At 38.5% G+C, this 26,837-nt stretch overlaps 2 protein-coding genes and 1 long non-coding RNA gene across 4 annotated transcripts in view; 2 read left to right on the top strand and 1 right to left on the bottom strand.

The window, feature by feature from the left end:
• Window positions 1-2,553, top strand: part of LOC129380018 (uncharacterized) — a 2,752-nt gene extending 199 nt beyond the window's left edge. Inside the window, exons 2-3 of the long non-coding RNA XR_008608267.1 lie at window positions 854-1,051; window positions 2,373-2,553. This is a non-coding gene — a long non-coding RNA (uncharacterized LOC129380018). The remainder of the gene's footprint in view (window positions 1-853; window positions 1,052-2,372) is intronic.
• The window catches only part of LOC129380015 (E3 ubiquitin-protein ligase DCST1-like), a 22,088-nt gene extending 6,136 nt beyond the window's left edge, over window positions 1-15,952 (bottom strand). For both annotated transcript variants that reach the window (XM_055060980.1, XM_055060979.1), the window contains exons 1-7: window positions 15,746-15,952; window positions 5,236-5,310; window positions 5,013-5,141; window positions 3,373-3,512; window positions 2,484-2,661; window positions 1,554-1,697; window positions 762-883 (exon numbers count right to left, since the gene is read on the bottom strand). In XM_055060980.1, coding sequence (XP_054916955.1) covers window positions 762-883; window positions 1,554-1,697; window positions 2,484-2,661; window positions 3,373-3,512; window positions 5,013-5,141; window positions 5,236-5,310; window positions 15,746-15,848 — 891 coding nt within the window. In that variant the 5' untranslated portion in view covers window positions 15,849-15,952. The remainder of the gene's footprint in view (window positions 1-761; window positions 884-1,553; window positions 1,698-2,483; window positions 2,662-3,372; window positions 3,513-5,012; window positions 5,142-5,235; window positions 5,311-15,745) is intronic.
• On the top strand, window positions 15,920-26,837 carry LOC129380016 (DC-STAMP domain-containing protein 2-like). The gene is given in 20 exon segments (XM_055060981.1): window positions 15,920-16,109; window positions 17,906-17,943; window positions 17,946-18,161; window positions 18,234-18,324; window positions 18,326-18,393; window positions 19,294-19,395; window positions 19,539-19,660; window positions 19,662-19,734; window positions 20,721-20,786; window positions 20,861-21,074; window positions 21,803-21,960; window positions 22,758-22,922; window positions 22,980-22,987; window positions 22,989-23,148; window positions 23,221-23,321; window positions 24,988-25,127; window positions 25,218-25,336; window positions 25,977-26,070; window positions 26,226-26,300; window positions 26,393-26,837. Coding segments are annotated over 20 exon segments (2,301 nt in total). The 5' UTR covers window positions 15,920-15,975; the 3' UTR covers window positions 26,550-26,837.

Here is a 26,837-nt window from a genome sequence, read left to right as displayed (position 1 = left end):
TCTGGTGGTTCTGGTGGTTCTGGTGGGTCTGGTGGTTCTGGTGGTTCTGGTGGTTCTGGTGGGTCTGGAGGTTCTGGTGGGTCTGGTGGTTCTGGTGAGTCTGGTGGTTCTTGTGGGTCTGGTGGGTCTGGTGGTTCTGGTGGGTCTGGTGGTTCTGGTGGGTCTGGTGAGTCTGGTGGGTCTGGTGGTTCTGGTGGGTCTGGTGGTTCTGGTGGGTCTGGTGGTTCTGGTGAGTCTGGTGGGTCTGGTGGTTCTGGTGGGTCTGGTGGTTCTGGTGGGTCTGGTGGGTCTGGTGGTTCTGGTGGTTCTGGTGGGTCTGGTGGTTCTGGTGGGTCTGGTGGTTCTTGTGGGTCTGGTGGGTCTGGTGGTTCTGGTGGTTCTGGTGGGTCTGGTGGTTCTGGTGGTTCTGGTGGGTCTGGTGGTTCTGGTGGGTCTGGTGGGTCTGGTGGTTCTGGTGGGTCTGGTGGGTCTGGTGGTTCTGGTGGTTCTGGTGGGTCTGGAGGTTCTGGTGGGTCTGGTGGTTCTGGTGAGTCTGGTGGTTCTTGTGGGTCTGGTGGGTCTGGTGGTTCTGGTGGGTCTGGTGGTTCTGGTGGGTCTGGTGGTTCTGGTGGTTCTGGTGGTTCTGGTGGTTCTGGTGGGTCTGGTGGGTCTGGTGGGTCTGGTGGTTCTGGTGGGTCTGGTGGGTCTGGTGGGTCTGGTGGTTCTGTGGGTCTGGTGAGTCTGGTGGGTCTGGTGGTTCTGGTGGTTCTGGTGGGTCTGACCTGGACGACGATCTGGGTGCGGAACTCTCTGGAGAGATGATCCATGGAAAGGTTGAGCCGATCGTACAGCTGACCGAAGTTCCTCTCCACAGGAATCTGCTCCCTGCACCACGGAGTCATGACTGAAGGACGGGAACAGAGCCGTTAGAAACACGGACAGTTACAGGTCAAAGGCTAAAGGTCATCATCCTGAACCAATATGGCTGCTTGGAGGGGTTGAAGCTGATGATGCTACTGCTGCTGGTCACGTTTTCCAATGGTGGACATGCTTCTGCTAATCCCCTAACCAAGTAAGAGCGAAGCTCGTTTTTAGTTTAGCACGTTAGCATTTTCGGTAACTTTTAAAACATTTAGCAACCCTAGCTTCCCCTAAATAATTTTTTTTGGATAAATTCCAAACCACTAATTTTATTGCCTGTTTTGTAGACATTCATTAGCGTTTTAGCATTACATTCAACTTGCATAGCGCTGTACAAACACATTAGCACCAAGCAATGTGTTTGTATAGCGCTTTAGCGATAGCTTCTCCTAAGAACCATGTTTGAACTGCTCTTTAGCATTAGTGTGGGGTAAATATCTTGCTAGCGCTGTAGAACTAGAATTCATAATTAGTGCTTAGGGTTAGCACAGCTAACTTTTTAGCAAGCAGTGCCCACCACTCTGTTTTTTGCTAATGCTAGCCAAACTGGAGGCTATTATGTCTCTTTTCGCATCTATTTCAGGCTAAATGACTCAGTGTGTAAAACGGTCACCAGAAATAAGTTTGAATTTACTTTTTATACAGAAACTCACTTCTCAAGATGTCACACAGGAAGTCGAATTTCATTGAAATACAGAGGATGTGGTTGATGATGGGGACAGGAATGGCTTTCATGCACTTATTCCACTTCTGCTTGAACCAGCCAGCGCAGCGCCGGATGCCTTCGTTCACCATACCTGAGCACAGAAGGGCTTCAAAGACACAGAACCGCTCGAACAGAACCGCTGGTCTGGACCAGGTTACAGGTCCAGAAATGACCACTGGTTTCAAAGCTTCGTATTTAGGAGAATGAGGCGTTCCTCTCCTGGCGCTCATGCCGCCCTGGGCGGTTGCCCATATTGCCAATATCAGAAACCGCCAGTGGAAAGTCCTAACTGAGTCTTTGAACTACGACAGAGTATTAGGTCCAGACTAAGAGATTTCTTTAAAATGACAAGAACAGAGTTATGATATTATGACATAAAAATGGGCATCAGAAAGTCATAAAACATCTAGAAAATGAGAAGCTCGATGGAGTCATGAAGACGTAAGCAGCTCGTCCAGGTCATGGTTCTTTCTTCTTTTCCGTTGTCGATCAATCAATTCAAAGTCCAATAGTAATCTGATGCAGATGTGTGAACAGATTAAGGTTGTCGTGTTTGTAAAACATTTAATGCCATTTCTAGTATCATTTCCATGTTGGATTCATTTGTTCTCATAATATGAGGAACCAGGACGAGTTTCTCCTGGTGTTATTATCATGTTATTCTCATATTTTTCATGTTGTTTTCTTGTTCTGGTCCGACCAGATCTGGTGATAATATATTCCATTATTGTTTATAAAACACTCTTTTTCTGGTTGTTTCCTCTAGGTGGCGCCCTGGTTCCAACATCTTTAAAAATCTGATTCAGACACAACGTGTGGCGTTTGCAGAGACCCAGGTCCAGAACCGGGTCCAGAACCAGTTGCAGGTCGGCCTCACCGTCACAGCGCCTCCTGGTGTTGAAGGCAAACTGCTCCTGAGTGCTGTTTCTCTGGGCGGCGCCACCGGGTTTCTGTTGGATCGGATTATATCCGTATTGCTGCAGAACTTCGTCTCGGATGTTCTGGAACTTCTTGCTGATGTCCAGAGAGTCCGACTCAAACTCCACTTTATCTTTCTGAGAGAAAAACACAGATGGGTCCATTACAGCAGAACCTGGCAGAACCAGGTTCTGCTCTAGCACAGTGACACCTAGGGCCGTTCTGATCAGAAACTTTTTGCCCAAAAGAAAAATAAAGGAGAAGCAGGATGTCCAAAGTGCGGCTCGGGGGCCGCTCGCGGTCCATGGGGTGAATCTGCAGGGCCTGGCTGGAGGTCGAACCACATGGAGACGTTTTGATTTTAACGAGAGCAGAATCATTTCTGATCAAAAAAAATAACCAGATGTTCTACTTCCTTCTGACGTCACAGTAAATAAATCAGATTCTGATTAAACAAACAGATTTTCAATAATGAATTAATACAATAAGCTTTTTAGAGGAAGACCCATAAATCCTGGTCTAATTGCGTAGAATACAATAAATATGTTCTCTTTTTTAAATTTATATGTGTATTTTAATAAAGAAAACAAGTAAATCCCTATAACTTTAAGATGTGGAATAATTTATGCATCACTAACTTTTTAAAAATAGAACAATTTACTGCTTAGTTTATTGTTCAGCTTCGGAAAAAATCTACTACAGCTTTGTGATTATAGTTTTTAAGATTATTGAGGCTGATGTGAGGAAAGGTTTGGACACCCTGCAGTAATCAATACACTTGATCAGAAGCTTTGATGTTGCAGTGACTGTTTGTGTACCTGCCGTCATGACCCCTGACCCCCCCTCACCATCAGTTGCTTGGCAACCATCAGGAAGGGCTTGGTGGCGAGCCGCCACAGCACCCTGCTGTGCTGCACCTGCAGGTCCAGGTTGCAGCTGAGCGACAGCGCCGCCGCCTCGGCGTTCCGCTCCATGTTCGAGATCGGACCTGCCGACGGAGACATGGGACAGCAAGTCGCAGATACGGAGCTCAAACGGGGCCAAAAACATTGTTCAAAAGAAAAAAACACTGAAATCTGAAAAGTAGATTTGAACTTCTTTTAAGTTTCAAATATTTTTTATCAGTTTCCAGCTTCTTTCAGCATCAAAACTTTTTTCTGTTTCAGTTTTTTGTTTTTGAACAAACTTTATGGCCCTGGAATGACGGAGGCTTACTGCAGCACAGTGAAACCTAGTGGCAGCACAGTGACACCTAGTGGCAGCACAGTGACACCTAGTGGCAGCACAGTGACACCTAGTGGCAGCACAGTGACACCTAGTGGCAGCACAGTGACACCTAGTGGCAGCACAGTGACTCCTAGTGGCATCACAGTGACACCTAGTGGCAGCACAGTGACACCTAGTGGCAGCACAGTGACACCTAGTGGCAGCACAGTGACACCTAGTGGCAGCACAGTGACACCTAGTGGCAGCACAGTGACTCCGAGTGGCATCACAGTGACACCTAGTGGCAGCACAGTGACACCTAGTGGCAGCACAGTGACTCCTAGTGGCAGCACAGTGACACCTAGTGGCATCACAGTGACACCTAGTGGCAGCACAGTGACACCTAGTGCTGCAGAAAATGTTTGCACAACTCCTGAGATTCGCTCATGTCTGGAGGCAAAAATATGGAGCTAGATTTGTTTCACAGTTATTGAATAAAAACAACTAATCTCAATTTAAATATATATATATTGTGGTCAAATTTTTTTGGAATTGTTATCCTTTTTTAAACAAAAAAAGTTTTCAATTAAAATCACTTGTTTTTGTCTCATGAAGTGAAAAAGTATGTGCAAAACATAAACATTCATTTGGCTTCGCTTGCGATTCTCACATGAACATCCTGAAGATATGTGAGATTTCTTCTTTGAAAACAGTTTAAATGTTCAAATGTCCACAGACTGGTCAGTGTTACTTACTGTTCTCAAAATGACGGGAACTGAAAGTCCGGCCAGGATGTTCATGTGAACAAAACTCACATGAACCAAACATGTGGAGCATCAAACAAAACTTTGGGAACCGCAGCCAAAAACTGAGGCTGTCAACCAAAAAATTAAAATGAAAGTTTATGTTTTGCAAATAACTTTTTCACTTTATGAAACAAAAGAGTGATTTTCTTTTTAAAAAATCATTACAATCCCAAATGTAATGATTTGTTTTGAACACAATTTTATTTTTTTAAACTGAGATGAGTTTTTCTTTATTGAATAATTGTGAAACAAATTTTTCTCCAGATAAAATAATTTCCAGGATTGTAGGGAAAAGATGCAGGAATAATTTACAGACCAGCAAAATGATCAGAAATTACAGCAGGAGAGTCTGGAGAGTGTATGTGTATGTGTGTGTGTGTGTGTGTGTGTGTGTGTGTGTGTGTGTGTGTGTGTGTGTGTGTGTGTGTGTGTGTGTGTGTGTGTGTGTGTGTGTGTGTGTGTGTGTGTATGTGTACCTTTGTACAGAATCATCACAATCATAACCATCAGGTAGGAGCGACCTCGAGAGCCGAGGATGCTGGGTAATGTGAGGAGGATGGTGCACCTGAAGGACGAGGACAGGATCCCACCTATGATACACACACCTGAAACACACCACACACACACACACACACACGCTTGTGTTCACCTGATCAGGATGTGGTTTAAAGGAGGAATGTGAGTCTGACGTCTCCTCACCGACAAATGCAATCCCCACTGCCAGCTTCAGGTCAAAGGTCAGCGGTAAGTTGTGGGAAAATCCCAGGTACAAAACTAAAACATAGAAACAACAAAATAGATTTTATTACGTTTTAAAAATCCATCTTTATGAAATTCGGAGCAAAGTGTCTTCATTTTCCTCTTTAGATTTTTTTGCTGAATATTTTAAAAGTCATTTTTATTTTTTCATTTTTTTACTTGTATGAATATTTGCAATATTTTCTTTTTATGTCTCTATTACAAAATGTGAAACTGTGGTAAAAAAGAGTCGGGCAAACACACATTTCTGCTGCAGTTCATCCATTTTGTTTGCCAAACATCTCAGAAGGACCATCATGATCAGCAGAAGAGACGATTTGAACTTTGTTGTTCACCGGGAATCTGGGATTTACAAGCTGACAGTGAAAAAAGAGAACGAGAAACCCACTTGAAAAATGTTCATTTGTTACATGTCATCCAATTAAGTTTATTCAGTTGTCATGTAAAGTATGACATGTAGCAAATTCACACAATTGTTTTTAAATTGGAGCTCCATTCTCTTGTTTCAGTGAAGTTCTGAAAACTCAAATTATTTGAGTTTTTAATTCATTAATCATCTATGGAAGCAGAAACCTGCCATCCAGACAAAAGGGAAGTTGAGTGATGTCACTTTTGGTTGTGGAAATATTTTTGTTGGAAATATATTCTTCATGTTTGTGCAACATATTTTGATGTTCTTGAATATATATATATCTATATGTATATCTATCTATCTATCTATATCTATATCTATCTATATATATATAGATATATATAGATAGATATAGATATAGATAGATAGATAGATAGATAGATAGATAGATAGATAGATAGATAGATAGATAGATAGATAGATAGATAGATAGATAGATAGATAGATAGATAGATAGATAGATAGATAGATATAGATAGATAGATAGAGATATATATATATATTCAAGAGCTGACTGGATAGCTCAATACATAAGGCATCAGTATATCACCCGAGAGGGCAGGGTTCGAATCCAGTCTGGGTCCTTAGGCAAGACCCTTCAAGCTACTGCCTACCTCATACCATGAGAGATACTAAGTTGCATAACATGCCGGCTCAGACGTCGCCCGGCCAAACAAGGTCTGCGTCAGGTGTTGGGGAACCAGAGCACCTTGATGACAAATGGGCTACTGGAACAAGACGGAAATGGGCGAGAGATGAAAATGTGGATCTGTTGGAATGCTACTACTCAAGTAACCCTAGTGAGAGAGGTTACATGCAAAGACTGGGGAAGGAATGGTTACTTCGACATCCCCAGTCAACACTAAGCGCTAAACAACTAGTAGCTCAGTGTTCTAACATCCACAAACGGCAACTGCTATCACAACTTGAGATTGACGAGATACAACACAAATGCTACGGCAAAAGGGAGGAACCCGGATGTCAGAACTGTGGGGACTTAACTACAAGGGGACTTAACTGCTGACCAGTAATCAGACAATCATGACCTGAATCATGACCCATAACAGAAACTCAGCATCAATGATCCTTGAGATACTTGGCTATAAGAGCAACCATGAGACCCAATACCCACCATGGAAAAGACGGTTAGAGGCTAAAATCAAGGTAACAAGGAGGGAAGTGAGCCAACTGTCAGAGCTCCACAAGGGTACAATGAAAAGACCATTACCCAACCAGCTAAGGTGTACTCTCAATGGCAGGGTAATAACAACAGAGCATACCCACCAAGGCTGGAGACTGAACAATACTGGAAAGGGAGGCGTCCCACAACAGCAATGCACAGTGGCTGATCTCTCTACGAGAGAACCACAGCAACCTCCCGGTAACCATCACTGTTACCGCGAGTCGTATGAAAAACTGGACAGCACCAGGGCCTGACATGATCCATGCCTACTGGCTAAAGAAACTCACTGCTCTCCATTAGCGACGGCAGCCCAAATGAACCAGCTGCTACAAAGTGGGACTCACCTGAATGGTTAACTGAAGGGCGGACAATCCTAATCCAGAAGGATCCATCAAAGGGTCCAGTCCCACCCAACTACCGACCAATAACGCCTCTCCACAACCTGGAAGCTCATGTCAGGCATCATAGCGGCCAAGATAAGCAAACACATGGATAAACACATGAGCACGGCACAGAAGGGTATCGGTGTAAATACCAGAGGAGCCAAACACCAACTCCTCGTAGACCGCCACAGTTGCCCGAGACTGCAAAACCCGACACACCAACCTGTGCATGGCTTGGATCGATTACAAGAAAGCCTATGACTCAATGCCGCATACTTGGATCATTGAATGCCTAGAGATGTATAACATCAACAGGATTCTGAGAGCCTTCATTGCAAACTCGATGAAGCTGGGAAAACCACCCTTGAAGCTAACTGCAAACCACTTGCACAAGTGTCCATCAAATGTGGCATATACCAAGGAGATGCTCTGTCCCCGCTACTGTTCTGCATAGGCCTGAACCCCCTCAGCCAAATTATCAACAAGACGGCTACGGATACAGACTCAAAAATGGGGCCATCAGTCACCTTCTATACATGGATGACATCAAGCTGTATGCCAAGAGTGAGCAAGACATCGACTCACTGATCCACACCACCAGGATCTACAGCACGGACATTGGGATGTCATTCGGACTAGAGAAGTGTGGTCGGCTGATCACAAAGAGGGGGAAGGTCATCCACACAGAAGGAGTCTCACTCCCACAAGGAACAATAGCAGACATAGAGGACAGTTACAAGTACCTAGGTATACCACAAGCAAATGGCAACCTCGATGAGGCCACAAGGAAAGGAGCCACAGCTAAATACCTCCAACGAATAAGGCAAGTCCTGAGAAGCCAGCTCAATGGCAAGAACAAAATCCGTGCGATAAACAGCTATGCCCTGCCAGTAATCAGATACCCTGTTGGAATAATCAGCTGGCCAAAGGAGGAGATAAAAGCCACAGATATTAAGACTAGAAAGCTACTAACCATGCATGGAGGGTTCCATCCCAAATCCACCACCCTGAGACTGTACACGAGCCGCAAGGACGGAGACAGAGGCTAGTGAGTGTGAGAACCACTGTCCAGGACGAAACAACTAAGATCCATAAATACATCAGGGACAAAGCCTGTGGTCATCGGGGCCCTCGGGGCAGTAACCCCCAAACTGGATCAATGGCTACAACAGATCCCAGGAACAACATCAGACATCTCAGTCCAGAAATGTGCAGCAGTCCTTGGCACAAGATACTGCAGGACCCTCAAGCTCCCAGGCCTCTGGTAGAGGACCCGAGGATATATAGATCTATATCTATATATATATAGATCTATATATTTAGATATATATCTATATATCCTCTGGTAGAGGACCCGAGCTCAGAGGATATATAGATATATATAGAGATCTATATATAGATCTATCTATATAACCTCTGGTAGAGGACCCCGAGCTCAGAGGATAAGACCACCCGCGGTGGGTGAGAAGGGAATTTTATATATATATATTATATATATATATATATTATATATATATATATATATATTATATATATATATATATATATATATATATATATATATATATATATATATAATACCAGAGGCCTGGGAGCTGTATATATATATATATATATATTATATATATATAGATCATATAGATAGATAGATAGATAGATAGATAGATAGATAGATAGATAGATAGATAGATAGATAGATAGATAGATAGATAGTAGATAGATAGATAGATAGATAGATAGATAGATAGATAGATAGATAGATAGAATTCTAACACCAGAAAAAAGCCTTTTAATAATTTTACATTATAAAATGTATATGGTATGAACGTGATTATGTATTTATTAAGGAATAAAATGAAGTAAAACAGTTCAGTATATTACAGTTCTGTGTTCAGACAATGAAATATATCATGTTCTTAATTATTCAAATAAAATATTTTTTATGTTCTACAATAGATTTCTTTGTGTTGAATAATAATTTTTTATACAGTAAAGTTGTACAACTTTTGGTTATAATGTGATACTAAACAATAAACTATATCATAATCTGCTGGTTGTATAAAAACAGAAGAAATTAAACCCACTTTGTTGCTATGGTTACACATCTGATGACTGTGCAAGATTTAAAAAAATCAATATTTAAAAGAATGTTTAGATCAATGAATGAAAAAACTAAAACATCAAACAGAGAAACATTTAGAAAATGAATATTACATATTCACTGTGTGGCCAAAATATGTAATGATTAAATCCTAAGAGCAATTTAGTAGCATTTATTAAAATATGAAAGAAAAAAGAGTACAATAAAAACAAAAACATGCAGCTATTGAAATAAAAACATTAACAAACACTGAGGCATTTAAAACGCAGTAATTAAAGCTGTGAAACCAAACTGCTGTAAATATGTAGTTTTCCATATTGATGTTTTCCATATTGATGTTTTTTCATATTGATATTTTTCCATATTGATATTTTTCCATATTGATGTTTTTTCATATTGATATTTTTCCATATTGATGTTTTTTCATATTGATATTTTTCCATATTGATATTTTTCCATATAAATTTTTTTCCATATTGATGTTTTTCCATATTGATGTTTTTTCATATTGATAATTTTTCATATTGATGTTTTTCCATATTGATGTTTTTTCATATTATATTTTTCCATATTGATGTTTTTCCATATTGATAATTTTTCATATTGATGTTTTTCCATATTGATATTTTTTCATATTGATGTTTTTTCATATTGATATTTTTCCCTATTGATGTTTTTTCATATTAATATTTTTCCATATTGATATTTTTCCATATAAATTTTTTTCCATATTGATATTTTTCCATATTAATATTTTTCCATATTAATATTTTTCCATATTGATATTTTTCCATATTAATGTTTTTCCATATTGATATTTTTCCATATTGTATTTTTCCATATTAATATATTTCCATATTGATGTTTTTTCATATTGATATTTTTCATATTGATGTTTTTCCATATTGATATTTTTCATATTGATATTTTTTCATATTGATATTTTTCCATATTGATGTTTTTTCATATTGATATTTTTCATATTGATGTTTTTCCATATTGATGTTTTTCCATATTAATATTTTTCCATATTGATGTTTTTTCATATTGATATTTTTTCATATTGATGTTTTTCCATATTGATGTTTTTCCATATTGATATTTTTCCATATTGATGTTTTTCCATATTGATGTTTTTCCATATTAATATTTTTCCATATTGATATTTTTCCATATTGATGTTTTTCCATATAATATTTTTCCATATTGATGTTTTTTCATATTGATATTTTTTCATATTGATATTTTTCCATATTGATGTTTTTCCATATTGATATTTTTCCATATTGATGTTTTTCCATATTAATGTTTTTTCCATATTAATGTTTTTTCCATATTGATATTTTTCCATACTGATGTTTTTCCATATTAATGTTTTTCCATATTAATATTTTTCCATATTGATATTTTCCATATTGATGTTTTTCCATATTAATATTTTTCCATATTGATGTTTTTTCATATTGATATTTTTTCATATTGATGTTTTTTCCATATTGATGTTTTTCCATATTAATATTTTTCCATATTGATATTTTTCCATATTGATGTTTTTCCATATTAATATTTTTCCATATTGATATTTTTCCATATTGATATTTTTCCATATTGATGTTTTTCCATATTGATGTTTTTCCATATGAATATTTTTCCATATTGATATTTTTCCATATTGATATTTTTCCATATTAATATTTTTCCATATTGATGTTTTTTCATATTGATATTTTTTCATATTGATTTTTCCATATTGATGTTTTTCCATATTAATATTTTCCATATTGATGTTTTTTCATATTGATATTTTCCATATTGATGTTTTTTCCATATTGATATTTTTCCATATTGATGTTTTTCCATATTAATATTTTTCCATATTAATATTTTTCCATATTGATATTTTTCCATATTAATGTTTTTCCATATTGATATTTTTCCATATTGATATTTTTCCATATTGATGTTTTTCCATATTAATATTTTTCCATATTGATGTTTTTTTCATATTGATATTTTTTCATATTGATGTTTTTCCATATTGATGTTTTTCCATATTAATATTTTTCCATATTGATATTTTTCCATATTGATGTTTTTTCATATTGATATTTTTCCATATTGATGTTTTTCCTTATTAATATTTTTCCATATTAATATTTTTTCCATATTGATATTTTCCATATAATCTTTTTCCATATTGATATTTTTTCATATTGATATTTTTCCATATTGATGTTTTTCCATATTGATATTTTTTCATATTGATGTTTTTCCATATTGATGTTTTTCCATATTAATATTTTTCCATATTGATATTTTTCCATATTGATGTTTTTTTCATATTGATATTTTTCCATATTGATGTTTTTTTCATATTGATATTTTTTCATATTGATATTTTTCCATATTGATGTTTTTCCATATTAATATTTTTCCATATTGATATTTTTCCATATTGATGTTTTTTCATATTGATATTTTTTCATATTAATATTTTTCCATATGATGTTTTTCCATATTAATATTTTTCCATATAGATATTTTTCCATATTGATGTTTTTTCATATTGATATTTTTTCATATAGATGTTTTTTTTCCATATTGATGTTTTTCCATATTAATATTTTTCCATATTGATATTTTTTCCATATTGATGTTTTTCCATATTAATGTTTTTCCATATTGATATTTTTCCATATTGATGTTTTCCATATTGATATTTTTCCATATTGATGTTTTTTCATATTGATATTTTTTCATATTGATGTTTTTCCATATTGATGTTTTTTCCATATTGATATTTTTCCATATTGATGTTTTTTCATATTGATATTTTTCCATATTGATGTTTTTTCCATATTGATATTTTTCCATATTGATGTTTTTCCATATTAATATTTTTCCATATTATTTTTCCATATTGATATTTTTCCATATTGATGTTTTTTCATATTGATATTTTTCCATATTGATGTTTTTCCATATTGATATTTTTCCATATTGATGTTTTTCCATATTAATATTTTTCCATATTAATATTTTTCCATATTGATGTTTTTTCATATTGATATTTTTTCATATTGATGTTTTTCCATATTGATGTTTTTCCATATTAATATTTTTCCATATTGATATTTTTCCATATTGATATTTTTTCCATATTAATATTTTTCCATATTGATGTTTTTTCATATTGATATTTTTCATATTGATGTTTTTTCCATATTGATGTTTTTCCATATTAATATTTTTCCATATTGATATTTTTCCATATTGATGTTTTTTCATATTGATATTTTCCATATTGATGTTTTTCCATATTAATATTTTTCCATATTAATATTTTTCCATATTGATATTTTTCCATATTAATGTTTTTCCATATTGATATTTTTCCATATTGATGTTTTTCCATATTAATATTTTTCCATATTGATGTTTTTCATATTGATATTTTTTCATATTGATGTTTTTCCATATTGATGTTTTTCCATATTAATATTTTTCCATATTTGATATTTTTTCCATATTGATGTTTTTTCATATTGATATTTTTTCATATTGATGTTTTTCCATATTGATATTTTTTCATATTGTATTTTTCCATATTGATGTTTTTTCATATTGATATTTTTCCATATTGATGTTTTTCCATATTATTTTTCCATATTAATATTTTTCCATATTGATATTTTTCCATATTAATCTTTTTCCATATTGATTTTTTTTCATATTGATATTTTTCCATATTGATGTTTTTCCATATTGATATTTTTTCATATTGATGTTTTTCCATATTGATGTTTTTCCATATTAATATTTTTCCATATTGATATTTTTCCATATTGATGTTTTTTCATATTGATATTTTTCCATATTGATGTTTTTTCATTTGATATTTTTTTCATATTGATATTTTTCCTATTGATGTTTTCCATATTAATATTTTTCCATATTGATTTTTTCCATATTAATGTTTTTCCATATTGATATTTTTCCATATTAATATTTTTCCATATTGATGTTTTTCCATATTAATATTTTTCCATATTGATATTTTTCCATATTGATGTTTTTTCATATTGATATTTTTTCATATAGATGTTTTCCATATTGATGTTTTTCCATATTAATATTTTTCCATATTGATATTTTTCCATATTGATGTTTTCCATATTAATGTTTTTCCATATTGATATTTTTCCATATTGATGTTTTTTCATATTGATATTTTTCCATATTGATGTTTTTTCATATTGATATTTTTTTCATATTGATGTTTTTCCATATTGTGTTTTTCCATATTAATATTTTTCCATATTGATATTTTTCCATATTGATGTTTTTTTCATATTGATATTTTTCCATATTGATGTTTTTTCCATATTGATATTTTTCCATATTGATGTTTTTCCATATTAATATTTTTCCATATTAATATTTTTCCATATTGATATTTTTCCATATTGATGTTTTTCCATATTAATATTTTTTCCATATTGATGTTTTTTCATATTGATATTTTTTCATATTGATGTTTTTCCATATTGATGTTTTTCCATATTAATCTTTTTCCATATTAATCTTTTTCCATATTGATGTTTTTCCATATTAATATTTTTCCATATTGATTTTTTTCATATTGATATTTTTTTCATATTGATGTTTTTCCATATTGATGTTTTCCATATTAATATTTTTCCATATTGATATTTTTCCATATTGATGTTTTTTCATATTGATATTTTTCCATATTGATGTTTTTTCATATTGATATTTTTTCATATTGATGTTTTTCCATATTGATGTTTTTTCATATTGATATTTTTCCATATTGATGTTTTTCATATTGATATTTTTCCATATTGATGTTTTTTCATATTGATATTTTTTCATATTGATGTTTTTCCATATTGATGTTTTTTCATATTAATATTTTTTCATATTGATATTTTTTCATATTGATGTTTTTTCATATTAATATTTTTTCATATTGATATTTTTCATATTGATGTTTTCCATATTAATATTTTTCCATATTGATATTTTTCCATATTGATGTTTTTTCATATTGATATTTTTCCATATTGATGTTTTTTTCCATATTGATATTTTTCCATATTGATGTTTTTCCATATTAATATTTTTCCATATTAATGTTTTTCCATATTGATATTTTTCCATATTAATATTTTTCCATATTGATGTTTTTCCATATTAATATTTTTCCATATTGATGTTTTTCATATTGATATTTTTTCATATTGATGTTTTTCCATATTGATGTTTTTCCATATTAATATTTTTCCATATTGATATTTTTCCATATTGATATTTTTCCATATTGATATTTTTTCATATTGATATTTTTCCATATTGATGTTTTTTCATATTGATATTTTTCCATATTGATATTTTTCCATATTGATGTTTTTCCATATTGATGTTTTTCCATATTGATATTTTTCCATATTGATATTTTTCCATATTGATGTTTTTCATATTGATATTTTTTCATATTGATATTTTTCCATATTGATGTTTTTCCATATTGATATTTTTTCATAGTGATATTTTTCCATATTAATGTTTTTCCATATTAATATTTCCATATTGATATTTTTCCATATTGATGTTTTTTCATATTGATATTTTTTTCATATTGATGTTTTTCCATATTGATGTTTTTCCATATTAATATTTTTCCATATTGATGTTTTTTCATATTGATATTTTTTCATATAGATGTTTTTCCATATTGATTTTTTCCATATTAATATTTTTCCATATTGATATTTTTCCATATTGATGTTTTTTCCATATTAATGTTTTTCCATATTGATATTTTTCCATATTGATGTTTTTTCATATTGATATTTTTCCATATTGATGTTTTTTCATATTGATATTTTTTCATATTGATGTTTTTCCATATTGATGTTTTTCCATATTAATATTTTTCCATATTGATATTTTTCCATATTGATGTTTTTTCATATTGATATTTTTTCATATTGATGTTTTTCCATATTGATATTTTTCCATATTGATATTTTTCCATATTGATATTTTTTCATATTGATATTTTTCCATATTGATGTTTTCCATATTGATATTTTTCCATATTGATATTTTTCCTATTGATATTTTTTCATAGTGATATTTTTCCATATTAATGTTTTTCCATATTGATATTTTTCCATATTGATATTTTTCCATATTGATGTTTTTCCATATTAATGTTTTTCCACATGCTCTCTCTGTTACTGACATCAGAACTGTTAAAGATGAACGTCACAGAAACAGAGAAGTTTAAATGTCTGGTATTTTCAGGCAGGTTCCGGTTCTGGTTCTGGTCCCGGTCGGTTTACCTGCGCCGCCCGCCGCGCCGAACAGGCCGCTGGCGGCCCGGGCGGTCCAGCTGCCCTCCGGGAGCCGGACGGACCTGCAGCCCGGCGGAGGGACCCCGCACATCTGGAGGAGGCCGCCGGCAGGTCGCTGCGGGTCAGGGAACAGCTGGAGGTCACTGCGGGTCACGATGCGCCATCAGTTAGCGGTTCTGACGAACTGTTGAGCTTCCGGGGCAGAACCTGTGGTCCCCATGGCAACCGCTTTCCGTTGGTCCCAAATGAACAAGATGGAACCAGAGGAGAAACGACACCTGCTGAACCGGGACATCGCTGTCCAGGTGGAGAGAGGCGGAGCCACACAGACACTCAGAGGACACCTGGACAGGTAGTTAGCATCCGGGCAGTTAAAGTAGCTCTGACCCCAGTCCTGGCGGATGTGGGTCGGTTGGAAACACAAGTTAAAGTTCCTTTGCTAAAAATGTTACTTAATTAACTCATTTAATACTCTAAGATTACATGATCAACAGATACATATAAATTATGTGCAAATTCTGATATTTTAAGGACTAAAGAATGCAAACATACCAAAATAGTTTAATATTTCATTACAAAATTAAAAATTGAGGCAGAAATGAACAAGTTTTGCCATAAAACCGTTGAAGCTTCTTACAGTTGGTTCAAAATCCTTGCATGACAAAAACGGCGACAAATATTAAGTTACAGCAGGAAAAAATGAAAGGTTTAAAAACAATGAAAATACATCAATGCTCCAGTTAGTGGTCAAAGGCAGATCTAAACTTGTGATGATTTAAAGGAACTCGGTGTCCTTCAGTCCTCCTCGTCGATGGTTTTCACGTTTCCAGATGTGTGTGCATACAAGCTGATTGCTGCTTTTCCATATTTGGTTCTGGTTCCGAACCTGCAGACCTGACAGAACCAGAAGGTTGACATACAGATCTTTAACGTACGAGTATGTATGGATTAGTTTCCCTAGATCTTTACTGAGGCATCAGCCCTCTAATCCTGGAAATGAGAGAAGGCTGACTTTGTAAATGTCTTTATGTGGCTCTGAAGGTTCAGGTCAGAGTTCATCACTGAACCCTGATTTCAACATGATCTCTAGTTTTCCAGCTGGAATCACTGAAGCTGTCTGAGTAAAGCTAACGAGTTACTAGCCAGATCAAGGTAGCATAAAGCTAACAACATCTTGGCGCCAGAAGACACCTGAACAATAGCTAGCACTAAAGCTAGCACTAGAGCTAACACTAAAGCTAGCACTAAAGCTAACACTTAAGACAGTTGCTGATAAACTGTAAATAGATTATCTTAGGTTTTGTGCAATTTGTTTAGTTTGACATCATTACGCCTGAAACTATTGGAGAATTGTGAAGCACAAAACTCTCAAATAAATGGATAAACGAAACAAACCACAGAGACGAGTTCTTACTGCCAGCCACGACGTGTCGGGAGATTTATTAACATGTCTTTGTTTGAGGTATTTATTAACATACCTCAAACAGACATTGTTCTCAAAATACAATTTCCCAAAATCTCCAAAAATTTCCAGAAAATCTCTCCGTTCTTTGTGTCCAGACGTTTTTTATAGCTTCCAATGACGTCCAGGGGTTTGAGAGAAGTTTTGACCAATCCAAATATCTATGTTGGTTTTGCGTCAAGATTCTGGCTGCCCATTGACTGAGTGTGTATTGGAGTTTCCCCGAAATACTAATGACCTCTTGATCTGAACATCTGCTCCACACTAGAACTGCAAAACAAGTCAATTAATAATAATTGTTGTTCTTATCTGTCCTAACAGTTCACTTTTCAACCCGAGTTTTGGTCCAACTTTTGTGCTTTTCCCAGGACAGATCGACCTACTGGCACCAGCAATCTTTTCCTACAAAAACAACTCCTTAAAAAGTATTTCTGCTCTAACAAAACCGTCCCACTGCTGGCAGTTCATCTGACGCTAGCATACAGCTAATATGTTGCTGCTAACTGTTAGCTTAAGGCTAGCTACCAGTCCAGGAACTCTTTAATTATTGTCATTCAGTGATTTAATTTTTATTGCTCAAACATGGAGATGAATTCCTCTGGAATGTGTTCAGATCCTGTTAAGGTTCCATCTCCACATGTTGGAGAAAGAGAGCAAGCCTGACGGGTTCTGCTCGGTGCTTCCAGGCCCGGTGTGCGCGCTCGCCGCAGAAGGAGGAAACTCGGCGCCCACTGGTGCAGGCAGGACGGAGGCTGGTGGCGTTTCTCATTGGCCTCCTGCTGGCCTTTATCTATGGACTGCTGGGCTTCGTGCTGCAGAAACAGCCACTGCGGTTCTGCGTCAACTCCACACTGATCCTGGCCGGGCTCATCGCGTTTGGCATGGGGCTGTCAGTCGGCCTCCGGGCCACCGTCATGGTCATGCTGCCCACCTTGTTCTCAGGTGAGTTGAGGCGTTCACCTGAGTCTGTCGGAGCTGGACGTTGTTAGTAAGCTGTTCGGTCTTCTGGTCCAGCACGCGGCGTCCTGATCCTGTTCGTGTCGGTGGTGGTGTCCGGGCCCATGAGGAACACGATAGTGAACACGGAGCGGGGCGCTGCCAGCGTGGTGCAGCGTCGAGCTGGCAGCCAATCAGACGAAAGAGCTGATGCAGAAAGCGGCCACGCCTCTCTCTTCTGTAAGACACCCCTCAGAAATCATGTGGCATTAAAGGGGCATATTCTGCTTTTCTAGCCTGCTTTTCAATCCTGTTGACATCTAAATCATTCATGGCGGTCTGTATAAAGTGGAACTGTGACACCTTGGTCTTAATTCCTCGTTATCATAGCGCGACGTGATGACGCGTTTTGGCCCCGCCCCCCTAATTGATCAAAGGAGACCATCAACAGCAGATTCTTCATCCAGCCTTACATGTTAGAGCCAGAAAATGCTACCACCACATGAACGAACACAATTGCTAAACATGGTAGCTTAGTTAGCACGTTAGCTAATGCTAAAAATGTCACTGACTGCATTTGGATCATGTGTTCCTCAAGACCAAAAGCAGAAAACTGTGCCAAACTGTTTATGTAATAATGCGATTCAAAGTGAATGGTTTTGTCCCGAAGGACCTTAAGCTAGCACACAGCGCTAACAAAAGCAGAGCACACAATGCTACTGCTAGGATGGCTAGGACGTCATTCCGACATTACATGTGTGCAGTAAAACACAGCAACTGCACATTTTGATTTATCTACTTGTAGCTTCCTTTAATTTTCACTACAAAATGGCTGCGAGAAATAAAATAGTGGAGTCAAGGAAACTAGTTAACTGGAAGTCCATGACCTTGTTTAGCTGTTCTGAGGCAATTAATGTCACATAATAGTTCAAAATATAGAATAGAATAGAGAATGCTGAACGGATTGAAAAATATGACCCAAACAGAATATAAGAGATTTATGCATCACTGGACTGAACTTTTCTGCACACCAACAAATTGTATTTAAAGGCTGAAAAAGTGGATTTTGCCCTTTAAAATGAACAAAAGTATTTAGGTTCTTCAGAATAAATGAATAATTTGTTGGGTTTGTTTGCAGCTGCCGTTGATGAAATCAGAAAGATCAGCAGAAACGCGTACGCCATGGTAGGAAGAGTCCAAAACTTCATCAATACGATGACAGACAGCGTCCGCCATGTTGGTCAGTCATCCTTCTGAACACAATTAGGCAACAAAAGTCTGTGCAGTGATCAAAGGTCCTCCATTGTTATCTTCAGGTTTTGGTTGCTTTGTCTTTTTTTTAAAAGTCTGTTTGTATAAGTTAACGTAAGCTTTGACCCCCAGCTCGGACCCTGAGGAACGTCCTTCACTTCCTGGTGGACATTGGAGACATTTGCAATGATAAAATGGGCGGTCCGTACAGGAAGTGCCGTGATCTGTTCGCCCAGGGTCGCAAAAACTGTAACAAACCTGCTGAAGGAGTTCAACTTCCTTTGTCAAATCGTAGATGCCTTCCTGCCGCTTTGCAACCTCGCTCGTGGTGCGTTCACTGACATCACTTCCTGTAGATAATTGCTTTCACTCCAAAATTAAAACTATTGTTCACCTGGCAGTGACTACTTCCTTGTAGCAGGAGGCTATGGCCATTCTGAAGCTACTGATCTGATTAATGACAGACACTGGTCCTAGCTGAAGAAAAGGAAACCACTAACTAGCATTAGCTTTGATAGGTTAATGCTTGGCAAAGTTCGGCTGGTCACCCACTGGAGTTCCTACTTCCTACTGCCTAACACCAATTTATCCAAGGCTAATGCTAACCAATACAAGGCTAACAATAGTCTGTACAAAGCTAATTTTAAGCAGTAAAAGGCTATCACCAGTCTGTGCAAAGCTAATGCTGACCAGTACAAGGCTAACACCAGTTTATCTGAGGCTAATGCTAACCAGTAAAAGGCTAACACCAATCTATCCTCGGCTAATAAACAGAACAGAAACAACACACTGGAAAACAAAAAAATCTTTCCAAGAATGTTGGTTTAATTTCCAGTGCACATATCTTAATACACTTGAAATAAAACAACCTAAATCTTAAGTAACTTTTCAGATTGCTGTAAGTCAATAATTTTGCATTGCTGAAAACTGATAATTGGTGGCAGATTATTGGCAGAAAAATGTCTTGTTATAAGCAGATTTATCTGCCAACGGAACTGGAACTTTTTCATCGATGTTAAACAATTATTGACTTTAAAGAAGCTGAAAAGTTACTTGTAAGTTAGTTTTGACTTATTTCAGGGATAGTTAGATACTTGCACTAGAAACTAGATCAAATTTACTTGGTAGGATTTTGTATTTTTACAGTGCAATGAAAATGAATGATGATATCTCTGTAAACAAAATGGTCCTTCAAAAGAAATGAACAGTTCAGACTGAAGACAAAAACGAAAACTCATGCAAATTGAGTTTCATTAATTCATCATGTGATTAACTGATTTATTGATTATCGCAAATAACTTTGGTGTATTTCAGCTGGAGAGCTGTTCTGCATCATCCCGTCGTACGTAGCGGCCCACCTGAAGAAGCACCTGGCGGAGCGTGAGTGACCTCCGCCTGCAGTGAGTGACCTCCGGCTGCTGCAGCCGCCACCTAATCGCTCTCGCCTGTTTCAGCCACGGTCGCCGCGTTCAGGAAGATGATGCACGAGTTCGACTTCAACCTGTCGTCCACGGTGCGCTTCGAGGTGGACACCAACGCCAGCCGCACGCTGCATCAGGTCTACCAGGACATCCTGGCCCACATCTCCGCCGACCTGCAGAATTTCCAGGTGCTGAGCAAGGTGCTGGCCTACACCAACTTCGTGCTGCTGGGCTTCTCCTTCCTCAGGTCGAGGTCACCGCTCAGCTGCACTCAGCCTCAGAAACACTCACGATAACGTGTCAGTGGCGTCAGTTTCCAAAATGATTTCAAAAATTAAATCTGAAAAGTGTGGCGTGCCTTTACATTCAGCTCACCTGAATTAACAGTGGAAAACGTTGTCCTATCAGTTTTAAACATCTACAGGCTTTTCGCTTTGTAAAGCAGCTTAGATTGGATGGAATTCAGGTCTGGACTTTGACTAGGACGTCGTGGAAATCTCAGGTATTCTGCATTTTCCTCCATGATTGTCCAGGAGTTTAGTTGAGTTTTGGTTTTCTTCCACTTCCTGTCTGCTGGTTGTTCTCTAAATAACTTATGAGACCAGAACCAGAACATCTGTGCTACATTTCATTTAGCGCCATCACAAATGCATGCCACACTTTTTAGATTTTATGTGAAAATATTTGGAAAACAAGGTTTAATAATAAGATCAATTCAAAGTGCTCCCTGCACTGCCATGCTGTCAGTTACAAAGTTTCCCATATTTGTGCGTGACGGCAAATGAGAGCTTTCATAAAGTATATTGTGCCACATTCTCTAGATATATTATAAATTATATTGTAGGAGGTATAGTTTTACTAAACCTTCTGTACATCAGGGTGTAAATACTGTGTGTGTGTGTGTGTGTGTGGTGTGTGTGTGTGTGTGTGTGTGTGTGTGTGTGTGTGTGTGTGTGTGTGTGTGTGTGTGGGCAGGGCATTGATGTACCAGCGCCGGTACCTGCGGGATCTGCGCTTTGATAACTTATACATTAGCGCTCAGTTTAGAAAGCTGGACCAGCAGGTGGCGTCGGAGGGCGGAGCTTCGGTTCTGCCGCTGACGCGCAGAGAGGCGCAGACCTATGTGACGCCACGTAAGAACCGCCGCTTCACGTAGCGCTAACCAGAAGGCGCAGCAGCAGGTAGCGCTCTGCGTTTCTCTGCGTGTCTCTGCAGTGTCTCAGCGTTTCTCTGCAGTGTCTCTGCAGTGTCTCTGCAGTGTCTCTGCGTTTCTTTGCAGTGTCTCTGCAGTGTCTCTCTGCGTTTCTCTGCAGTGTCTCTGCAGTGTCTCTGCGTTTCTCTGCAGTGTCTCTGCAGTGTCTCTGCAGTGTCTCTGCGTTTCTCTGCAGTGTCTCAGCGTTTCTCTGCAGTGTCTCTGCAGTGTCTCTGCAGTGTCTCTGCGTTTCTTTGCAGTGTCTCTGCAGTGTCTCTGCGTTTCTCTGCAGTGTCTCTGCAGTGTCTCTGCGTTTCTTTGCAGTGTCTCTGCAGTGTCTCTGCAGTGTCTCTGCGTTTCTCTGCAGTGTCTCTGCAGTGTCTGCAGTGTCTCTGCGTTTCTCTGCAGTGTCTCTGCAGTGTCTCTGCGTTTCTCTGCAGTGTCTCTGCGTTTCTCTGCAGTGTCTCTGCGTTTCTCTGCAGTGTCTCTGCGTTTCTTTGCAGTGTCTCTGCGTTTCTTTGCAGTGTCTCTGCAGTGTCTCTGCAGTGTCTCTGCGTTTCTCTGCAGTGTCTCTGCAGTGTCTCTGCGTTTCTCTGCAGTGTCTCTGCAGTGTTTCTGCAGTGTCTCTGCGTTTCTCTGCAGTGTCTCTGCAGTGTCTCTGCGTTTCTTTGCAGTGTCTCTGCAGTGTCTCTGCGTTTCTTTGCAGTGTCTCTGCAGTGTCTCTGCGTTTCTCTGCAGTGTCTCTGCGCCTGACGCAGCGGGAGCAGCACGGCATGCTGGTCCGGATGGCGGCCGTCTTCAGGCACCTGGTGGCGGGCGGCCTGATTGTGGCCATGGACTTCATGGTGTTCTGGATCCTGGACCAGGTGCACCACCAGGTGGAGGTGGACGTGGTGGCCAGAGGTGAGGCGTGATGCGGCATTGTTGTGTGGTCTCCATGGTCACGGCGCGTCCTCTCAGCCCCTTACCCAGGTGGCGGTCCAGGTGAACGGGTCGGGTTACTCCTCCGATATCTTCAGAGACCTGGTGGCGTCCTTCAACGTCTTCCAGACAGGAAACATCACCGTCATCAGCAGGAAGTGCCTGGTGGAGCCTCAGGAACCCGACCACAAAATCAACTTCCTGCTCGGTACCAGAACCAGACCGGACCAGATCCAGAACAAGAACCAGGACCAGACCTAAAATTGTTCTGGTTCTGCAGGCTTCCTGCTGGGTATGGCTGCGGTCATCTCTCTGTTCAGCGGATTCGTTCAGCGCTTCAAACGGATCGCCTGTGCTTTTTATTATCCGGATCAGGAGCAGGTACTGAACACACTGCTGGCCATATGGAAGGCTATCCATATCAGAAAATAAAGAACGCTGCAGAAAACGTCCAAACATCGACTGGTTCCGGGTCTCAACCGGACGGCTGCAGTTAGCAATAAATTAGTTTAAATCACTTTAAATTAAATTTTCTTTCAGCTGCAGCAGAAATTTTGAACATATATATTGATTTGTGGTTTGGTGAACTGACGGTCTGACAGAGACTCCCATCACTGTCCTTATGTTCTTGAGCATCGCGCTTAAACCGCAGGAGGGTTAAATATTCACAAAGAAGTTTTTGTCACATGTGTTAATATTCCTTTACCAAATAGTTTATTGTATGGATTTTGGCCTTTCTGGATTTCCGTAGAAGTGAGCCTGCTGTTCAGTTTTTGTTTATCTGCAGCTTTACAGAAGCAGATGTAGACTGCAGTTCAAATCAAACATCCGGCGGCTGCTCCTTCCTGTTCAGCCTGGACTCTAAACAGGAAGTTAGCTTGTTGCGCCTGAAGCTACGCTAACATCAGTTCCTCCAATTGGGAGTCACCAGCAGCAGCAGCTACCTGATGTCAGGTAGATTTCCTGTAAGCCCCGCCCCCTGCGACTCTAGGATCCAGGCTTTCTGCCTCCAGATGAAGATCAGCTGCTGTGGGTGAAAGGTCGCGGAGCAGAAAGGCATGTGAGGAATCTGGAGCAGGAATGTTAGAGAGGAGGAATCCGAAGGCAGGTCTGAACGTGACTGAGGCGCTCCGAGGTTTAACCAGGATATAACTGGGATTTAACAGGATATAACTGGGATTTAACTGGGAAATATCTGGGATATTACTGGGATTTACCCAGGATTGAATGTGCTAATAGTGGAGCTAATTTCTGCTTAGCACTTTTGCTAACTTTGGAAACGTTTTTCAAATTTAGGGTCCACTAAATAAATGTACTTTTATTCAACTTCCAGTTGAGGAAAGTTTGACATCCATGTTGAAGTTTTAGCTCTCGACTGTTGAGAATAAAATAAGACAAGATCATAAATACAACAGCAAGTCGTTATAGAACATGCGGATCATAATGTGAAAACAACCAATATCATTAAAAGGCTTTAGCTTTTAAATTAGATTATAAGGACTTTATGTAGATATTAATTCAAGCAAATAAAATCTGGAGAGTAAATTTTTGTTTCAGATGTTTATAGGTGTGAACATCATATTTGCTCTAAATGCTAATGAAATGCTAGTGACATAAGAGTTATTAGCGTTTTTATTTTTCACTAAAGTCAATTTTTTAAATGGTTTTATGATGGTTATCAACACTTTACCATTAGCTTCTGCTAAACACCAGTTTAGTGCAGTACTCTAGTGTAGCTGTTGCTTATAACTAGTTCCTCAGTGTTAGCACAACTAGCTTTTTCATTAGCAGTGTCTGTAACCCAACCAATATTTTTTTCCTCCACCAAGCTTCCTGAACAAGAAGTGGATGAACATCAAGTTTATGCTTCATGGTTTCCCTGAAACTGGATTCTTTCCTTCTTTAAATGAGTTGTAGTTCTGAACTGGAAGCAGCGGATGGATCCGTCATGCTGTGGGACAGAGGCTCCAACATGGCCTCTGATCTCCGAATGAGAGCGCAGGAACTAGAAACCTCCAGGTGACCGGCCCTGCTTTGTGTTCTGCAGCAGAGGATCCGGTTCCTGCACCAGCACATCCTGAGCGAGAGGCTATCGGTGGGCCGGGCCCTGAGGGGGTCTGTGATCCGACACCTGGCCGACCGGGCCGCCGGCGCCGGCACCAGTTACATGCAGGCGCTGCTCAGGCGGTACCTTCATGCCACCAGATAACACAGATTATATCCAAAACAAACTAAATGTCCAGCTGAGCAGAAAAGTTCTGCTGTTTGTTCTGTCAGGCTTCCAGGTGGAGGCTACCTGTCCTCCCTCACTGGCTCCGCCCCCCTCACCTGTCTGGGCTGCAGCAACACCGTCAGGAAGAAGGAAGCCGGCGTCTGCGACGTCTCGGGATGCACAGGTGAGAAACAGACCGTGGTCCATCAGAACCTGACGAAGATCAGATCATCTAACGACATCAGAACCAGAACCTGCAGAAGATCGGATCATCTAACGACATCAGAACCAGAACCTGCAGAAGATCGGATCATCTCATGCTCCAGAAGTCGCTGCCAAAAATCAGCAGCAACAATTTGAGTTATTTAGAGAAAGACATGAGAAAAATGCAGGTTCATTTCTAATCATTTATTTATAATTGTCTGCTTCAAACTAAGTATTTAGTTAAATATTTAGCTTCAAACTAAATATAGCGAGTTAGTTGTTACATAACTAGCTCAATAGCTAGGAAGCTAACAAGCTAAGTATTTAGTTCCAATGTTTTGTAAATTGCTCTTATTTAGTTTAAAGCAAAATATTAAGTTAGAAACTAAGTATTTATTTTGTCAACTAAATTTTTAGTTTGAAAGTTTCACATTGAAACTTTGTGAACCTCCATTTTTTGTCAATGTAACTTTTTCACATAACTTTAAAAATGGCGCCTTATAATCAAAGTAACATTGACAGTTTATGCAGTGCAGATGTTTCTGTTTGTTATGGACCTGAAAGTACCAGAAAATCCCAGCAGAACCTGAACGCACCCTGACTCTGGTTCTGTTTTCCAGGCGTTTTCTGTCGGATGTGTTTCCACAGCCTGGGAAACGTCTGCGCCGTCTGCAGGCGACCTCTGACCTCCCTGGAAGATGGCGAGGAGGAGCTGTGAGTGTCTGGCCCAGAACCGGCACCAGAACCAGAACCACCATTTCAAATGGGACAGAACTGCAGAAAAACAGCAGAACCATCAAATCCGACCCAGAACAAAATACACCTCCCGGTTCTGACCCGGTTCTGACCCGGTTCTGCTGTCCGCTCAGAGACTCCAGCGACGATGAGCAGCTCACCGTGAGGTCCGAGGTCCTGAACCGCAGTGATGACGTCAGCGCCTCCAGGTAAAAACTCGCCCAGGTGAAGCTCCGCCCACTTCTCTGTTCCTCCATGTTAAACTCCTGAACGTCTGTTTTCCCACTCTGTCTGATGTCAGTGAAGTAGACATGGCGTACCAGGACCGGTCCGCGTCTTCGGATTCCGACAGCGACTCCGACGCCTCAGAAGTCCTCGCTGAGATCGGCGTTCAGTCGCCGGGTCGTCATGGACACCAACAGTCTGGTGGAGCAAAAACTGAATGTTTTGTACAATAAACATATTTTTACCTTCAGCTGAACTCCGTAGAAAAGACCGAACGCTGCCACATCTAAACATTATTTTAATTCTCCTTTTATAAACTCCTGGACATTCAGGTGGATCTGAATCCATGTTGGGAAAAGTCCGTCCTGTTGATTCTGATCCGACCCGGTTTGGATTCTGGACTCTGTTTCAGAATTCTAGATGTGTGAGAAGAGGAAACCAGAGAGAACTGTGATGCTGCAGTTTCCTGTGATGCTGCAGTTTCCTGTGATGCTGCGGCTTCCTGTGATGCTGCGGCTTCC

Source organism: Poeciliopsis prolifica, unplaced genomic scaffold (genome assembly GCF_027474105.1).
Source record: "Poeciliopsis prolifica strain line A6 unplaced genomic scaffold, Auburn_PproV2 SCAFFOLD063, whole genome shotgun sequence".
Taxonomy (NCBI): Eukaryota; Metazoa; Chordata; class Actinopteri; order Cyprinodontiformes; family Poeciliidae; genus Poeciliopsis; species Poeciliopsis prolifica.
Note: the sequence above shows the minus strand (reverse complement) of the source record. Positions and strands in the feature narration are given on the sequence as shown.